The sequence below is a fragment of the Fringilla coelebs genome, assembly GCF_963513975.1.
Source record: "Fringilla coelebs genome assembly, chromosome: 10".
NCBI classification, from domain to species: domain Eukaryota; kingdom Metazoa; phylum Chordata; class Aves; order Passeriformes; family Fringillidae; genus Fringilla; species Fringilla coelebs.
This window is the reverse complement of record NC_140036.1, coordinates 22,394,083-22,400,693: the sequence shown is the minus strand read 5'-3', so window position 1 is coordinate 22,400,693 and position 6,611 is coordinate 22,394,083. Positions and strand designations below refer to the sequence as shown.

Below are 6,611 nucleotides of genomic sequence, written 5' to 3'. Positions count from 1 at the left end.
GGGGATGTCTGACAGTGTGGAGCCACCGTGCAGAACAACCTGGAGGGCTGCTCATTACAGAACAGCCCAAATCCACGTGGCTGAAGGTTATGGCCTTTTATGGCTCTCTCCTCATCCTTGCACTGAGTCCCCTTGCTTTGCAACACAGCCCCCAAATCATCCACAGGAACTCAGGTTTTGGGCTTTGGAGATCTCCTGGTTGGGTTCCTGAAGCTCTATAGAAAAACACCAGTGAAAAACTCCATTCTGAGCAACTTCTCAGTTTTGAAACTGCTGAAAAATTTTCCTATATTCTAATTTTAAATTTTCTCCGGAATAAATCTGTCTCTTCAGGAACAACGTGGATTGAGGCTTTGCAGATCTGTCACTGTGAATTATAACACTTCCACAAGGACTTTCTTCAAATCACAGCATTATTTTCAACAAATTTATTTTAAAACTCATCAAAATATTGATTTTGAGGCTGGAATCATCTCAACATTTTTCATTATTGCACCACATCCCTTCCTTTTTCAACCAAATCGATGCATTAACGTGGCCATCTGGCATGGCACAGAGCAGGGAGGGGAACCATCTCCATTTCCCATTTGCCTTTGTTTCCCAGAGCATTTGGCAGCCCCAGGAGTGCAGTTGGCTCTTGTGTGCCACATAATGCTGCTGTTCCTCAGGGAAGGAGGTCAGTGGGATACAGACATTCATAAAGGGCTGCCTGGGGTTGCAGCACAGTCTGGAAGCTCAGAACTGAGCTCAGCTACAAGAGCCTGTAGCCCCAGGCTCAGGTGAATATAATTCTGCCCAAATTACTTTGTGTAATAGATATTTCTGTGTTTCTGTGTACTCACAGATGTAGAATTCAGGATGGTTTGGGTTAGAAGAGACCTTAAAGCTCATCCAGTCCCACCCCCTGCCATGGGCAGGGACACCTTCCACTGTCCCAGGGTGCTCAAGGTCTTATCCAACCTGGCCTTGGGCACTTCCAGGGATGGGGAATCCACAGCCTCCCTGGGACACTTGTTCCTGTTCCTAACTACCCTCACAGTGAAGAATTTCTTTTAATAACCAGCCTAAATTCTCCCTCTTCCAAGTTGTACCGATGATATATATATAAAATTATATATATATATATATATATATTACATATGCAAAATATATCGATAAATTACATATTGTACATATTATATATATGTGTGTGTATATATACATATTATATATATGTATATATGTGTATATATCTATTGTATAGATAATATGATGTGTATATATATTTTTGAAGATTTCTTTTAATAACCAGCCTAAATTCTCCCTCTTCCAATTTATACCCATTATATATATGTGTATATATATATAAAATACATATATGTATTATATATATACATATATTAAATATTATACCTATTACATATGTATAATATATAAATTACATATTGTACATATTATATGTTTGTGTATATATACATATTATATATATGTGTATATATTATATATATATATATGATGTGTGTATATATATGTGTGAAGATTTCTTTCAATAACCAGCCTAAATTATCCCTCTTCCAATTTGTACCCATTATATATATATGAGTGTGTGTATAAATATATATACACACACATATATATATTATACAGATATATGGCATATTATGCATATTACATATGTATAATATACACATAAATTACATATTATACATATATTTATATATATGTGTGTGTATATATGTGTGTGTGTGTGTTTGTGTGTGTATATATAGATATATATACACATACACATTATGTATATTTTGATGAGTCCCTTCCAGCCCTGCTGCTGCCAAATCCCAAAGTTATGGAACTTTCCCTTACAGTTCCAGCTTCCTCTCTGCTTGGTCCTAAAGCAGAGCATCACACTCTGAGCTGGAGAATTGAGCACCCCCTGTGCTGCTCATCCTCTGCCCCAGGGCTAGGGCTGTGGCCCAGCTCCACTTGGTTTTAGGTCACAGAAACTCATTAAATTCTTGATTCAGCCAAGCATTTGGCATTCCCTGAATTCCAGGGATCCTGTGGCAATGAGGAGCAGCTCAGCCACCCCATGGTCCCCTGGGTCTGGCACTCTGACCCTTGTCAGGCACTGAGGTGGGAGCACCATTAACAAAAATCTTCCACTTCCCTGAAAATGCTGCCAGGGCTCCATCCCTTCCCCTGCTTCCTGTATTAAAATGAAATCCAAACACATCATGAGGAAAACTGACACAAACCCTCAGCATGAAAGATCAGTAACTACATTCTAGTTTATTGACTGCAGTCAAGTTTTATTATGCCTCAAATAATTAAATACTGCAACCATGACATTAAAAATACAGGCCAATTTACCAAAATAATTGTATTCTGAAGATTATGTACATATTATACATTTTACAGTCTCATGTAAACTTTTTTTTTATACATAAGGTAAATCTGATTTATGGTAACTAGAAAACCCAAAATACTCACTGACAAAAATCCTCCTATGAAACATAAGCACTAGATCTGGGACAATTAGGAAAATTGCAATGAATGGAAACCAACTATAAAACATAATATAATCAAGTTAGTAGAAAAATGAATTAAATTACATTCATATAAAAAATTGAACTAAAAACATTGCTATGCATCATTATTAAAAAAAAAAAAAAAAGGGAAAAACCCCCATTCCTCTCCCTTTATATATTAACACAGCCTTTGATGGGGAGCTCCCCTGTGCCTCATTTCCAGCAATGGGGCATAGCCTGGGAAATCCAGATTCCCATTCTCCTTTAACATATATTAAATAACTAGTGTCTGTACCAATACAAATATTGTATAATTCATGCACTGGGATTATGTTCAGGGTAGCCCACACCAAGGCACAATTTTTGTGTCATTTCCCCCCCTCCCCTCCCCAGGTTTCAGCATGCAGTGCTGGAGATGTTTGCTAAACAACTTCTGTGGGCTTTGGCTCTGAGTCTGAGTCTCACCCTGGGGCACACAGAAATCCTTCCAGCAGATTTTTGTAAATAAATAAGGAAAAAGAAGGTAAAGGCCTTAAGTTCAACATCTTGCACCAACTGTGTCAGCTCAGCCACCACACCCTCCAGGAAACATGGTACTGAGGCAACATCATTCTGGTTCTGGTCAAATATTTTATATATTAACTAGGACAAGGAAATTGCTGCTGCTGTAAATCTTCATCCCTGTGACAGCTGTAGTGTTTTGATTTGGCATAATGGAGCTCCAAGTCTAAATTGGTTTTCAGCTCCCAGCTCCTCTCAGCACAGCCCCATTTGCATGAGCAGCCAGGTACTGCCTGTAATTGAAGTACCTGGGAACGCTCATTAAAATAAATGCATAATTGAACCGTATCGAAACAGCTGCCAAAATTAACAGCTGGCAACTTGGCTGCATTCTGAAGGCTTGTAAAAATTGCATATTTTATAACTGTTCTGCACCTAGAAAAGGCCTGGTCCTGCAAAGGGCACGGCCTGTGCTTGGCTTGTGAGGTTACAAGGAATTTGCAGCCCTTGGTCAGAATAAATCCATGGAAGACAACGAGCTGGAGTGACTGAAGTCACCTGGATTTAGGCACTAGGAATATTCCTTCAGTGGTGAGTGCACCTGACATGACACCAAACATTCTGTCAGGCCTGGACAAGGTGAAAGTGTATCCAAAATGGCCTCTAGAAACAGTGCCCAGAGTTACAAAAAATCCAACCTAGAGGATGTCTGGTTATGTACAGCCTGGATAGAAAAGAAATCCTAATCTAGAGTATCAAAATATTGTATTCATATAAACACAGGACAGCACCTAATAGAAAAGTAAAAAGAGGAAAACACAAGCTTCTCTTTTTTTTTTTAAATTAAATACCCTAAAAAAGATTGGTTAAAAAAAAAACACAACAGGAATTTCTGCACTGGAAAAAGAAAAATGAAGGGAGGAACTACATCTCCCCTCGTCTGCGAGTTTTTGCTGCAACAGCTCTTCCTTCCTCTTCCTCCTCCTCCTCTTCCTCCTCATAATTTTCTTCATGAATTGCTTTCTGGTTGTTGTCTTCTTGCATTTCTTGCTCTTGGTCTGTCCCTCTGTTATTCTTTTCATCTGCCTGATTGGGGAAAATAAAATAAAACAAACTTAGAACAGATTCAGTGCCAGTTTCCCTTATAGTCATATTTTAGGGCAGTGAAATGATTTTCAGCTGGAGTTGTGAGAGCTGATGGGCAGAAAAAGAAAAAACAAGATTTTCCAAAGTCTCCAGGGAGCAAAAATTGACACAGAGATGGAAGGGAGAGCAAAAGGAAGTTGGGGCAGCATGAAATGTTCAGCTCTGTGGCCCAAAGCAAGCTAGAACAATTATAATGTCACATTCCTGTGCCATGAGCAGTTGTGGTCAGGGTTTGAGCCCTGGCTTGCACAGAACTCACAGTTTCCTCATTTTCCCCATAGGGCTCCTCAGCATTGTGCTCCAGCTCTCGCTTCTTCTCTTCAGTCAGGTCCTCCTGCACCTGCAAAGCACAAGAGATGTTCTGTATGGTTTAATTGCCTTTCAAAGACTGGCCTGTGGCACTAATGGGCACATTCTTCACATATTTTTACAGAATGATATTATGTGATATTTTTACAGAATGAACATTCTAAAGAAGGGAGAAGAGAGTAGAGAGAGGTTAAAGGAGGATAAAAAGAACCATAACCACCCAACAGTCAGGAAACTCACTTCCTCTGAGAGCATCTAACTTTTAAATACAATTCTCACAGACAATCCCTTCCTTGGAGAGAGCAAGCCATGCTTCATCTGTCTCCCTGATATTCAGCTTTTGGATCTCTCATTCCCTTCTGCCAGCTCTCTCCCTCCATTCCATGCCCCACTTCTCATGTTAGGTGCAGATTTGAAAGAGGAATGTTTTGAAGTAAACTTGATTTCCTTTTGGGAAGTGCTGCTGTGCTTGTCTGAGTGTCCTGTGAGCAGGGTCAGAGGCATCCATCACACCAGGGTCACCCTGGGAAAGATCTGAACAGCAGTGGATAATATCTGAGTCCATCCACTAAAGGAACTGCTCCCCACTGCAGCATCTCTTCTCTCTCTTAATTGCTCATTCAATCCCTGCTGCCTTTTCTCTGCTCCCAGTCAGCACAGTGGGCACATCCTTTCTGAGAAGTGTATAAATGGTTCCTGGATGCCAAAGAGCAGCTGCCAAAGGCCAGCTCTGCCCAGTTCCCAGTGGCCAGCTTGGATGTGAGCAGCAGCATTTTGCTAAGTGCATCCCAGCTAATCCAAAGTGCTCCCCATGAGGGAGTGACAGCAGCCAATTCCAGGGCTTTTTTTGAAAGGGGTTTTTGGGAGGCAGAAATAGGAATTAATCAGGTACTGCTGAGGGGCTGAGGGGTGGTGCCTGACATGAAGGGAAAAGTCCCTTCCCTCCCTCTCTGCTCCAGCTCCATGTGCTGTCAGCTTCCTCAGCAGCTCCATGAACTGCAGCTTGGATTGCTCAGGAGGAGCACAGATAAATCAAAGTCACAGCTAAAGAGTAAGTAAGTGGCCAAGGAAGCAGTTTGCTCAGAACTGCACTGTGTGATTAGAGATTAATGAGGTTTTCTGTGACCTTGAGGTTTCCAGGAAATTTTACTTGTGTTGTGAAAGGCTTAATCTTTTCAATTATTGCACAATTAATGCTGTGTGGCATGGAAGACTAATGGATTGCAGCACAGGAGCATGAGTAACCCAGAGTGTCTCCAGAAGGGGACAGCAGAGTAATGGCAAAGACTTCCCAGGTTTCTAAAGTCAGACAAAGTGATTTGGGTTCATCCTGCAGTTCCAGAAGACACCAAAGAGCATTAATGGAGTTGTGCTCTGCTTCTTGAGCCTACACCTGCCTTGGGTCTGTGTTCTTACCTCTTCTTCTCCCTCCTCCTGGTATTGTTCATCCACGTTATCCTCCTGCTGGTCAGGATTTCCTGCCATCTGCACAAAGATCACATAAAAATTCAGATCTATGAGCTTGCCTAATAACCAGAGGGCTGAAGATTAAAGCTTCTTGTTCTGGAACTGAAGCTCTCTGTAAAGCTGAAGTAACAATAATGGCAGGAGAAGTTTTAGTGCGTTCATTAGCAGCAGTGAGAGCCCAGCTCTGTGATTTAAAGTTGCCCTCAATTAAAAAATAGCAGGATGAATATAAGAAAAATCACTTCACAGAATAAAGCAAGGCTTTCCATACTAAGCAGGAAGACAATGGAATATTCACCCACTGAAGACCAATGCCATAAAAATTCAGACTCTCTGTGCCTGGAGGAGAGCTCCAGCACAGTTGAAATGTGCAGCTTTAGCCTCCTGAAGGAGCCCCAGAGGTGCCTCTTATGCCTTTACCCACCACCAAGTGCTCTTCCATTCCTGGATGTCCTTGTTTCTGACCCGTTTCCTTGTGCTTCTCATTTTCCTCAGGCAGGTTTTCTTCTCTCTCTTGCTCAGCTTCTTCAAATTCATCTTCTCCCTGATTATTGGGGTCATCAGCAGGATTCACATCTTCCATGGCTGCCTTCTGTAATTTACAGGAGGGAGTGTTAAATACTTTTAGCCCATGGTCCAGCTGCATTTCCCTTGAAAGAACAGCAGCATGTGCTGTCAGAGCCA

The 6,611-nt window shown here is 41.3% G+C and overlaps 1 protein-coding gene across 3 annotated transcripts in view; it reads right to left on the bottom strand.

Moving 5' to 3' along the window:
• Positions 1–2,277: 2,277 nt before the first annotated feature.
• The window catches only part of GOLIM4 (golgi integral membrane protein 4), a 28,766-nt gene continuing 24,432 nt past the window's right edge, over positions 2,278–6,611 (bottom strand). For 2 of the 3 annotated variants that reach the window (XM_084212309.1, XM_084212310.1), the window contains 4 exons: positions 6,352–6,519; positions 5,877–5,945; positions 4,411–4,491; positions 2,278–4,091 (listed from right to left, as the gene is read on the bottom strand). In XM_084212309.1, coding sequence (XP_084068435.1) covers positions 3,930–4,091; positions 4,411–4,491; positions 5,877–5,945; positions 6,352–6,519 — 480 coding nt within the window. In that variant the 3' untranslated portion in view covers positions 2,278–3,929. Of the gene's footprint in view, positions 4,092–4,351; positions 4,492–5,876; positions 5,946–6,351; positions 6,520–6,611 lie in introns of all 3 variants that reach the window. The other variant, XM_084212311.1, reaches the window with a different exon arrangement.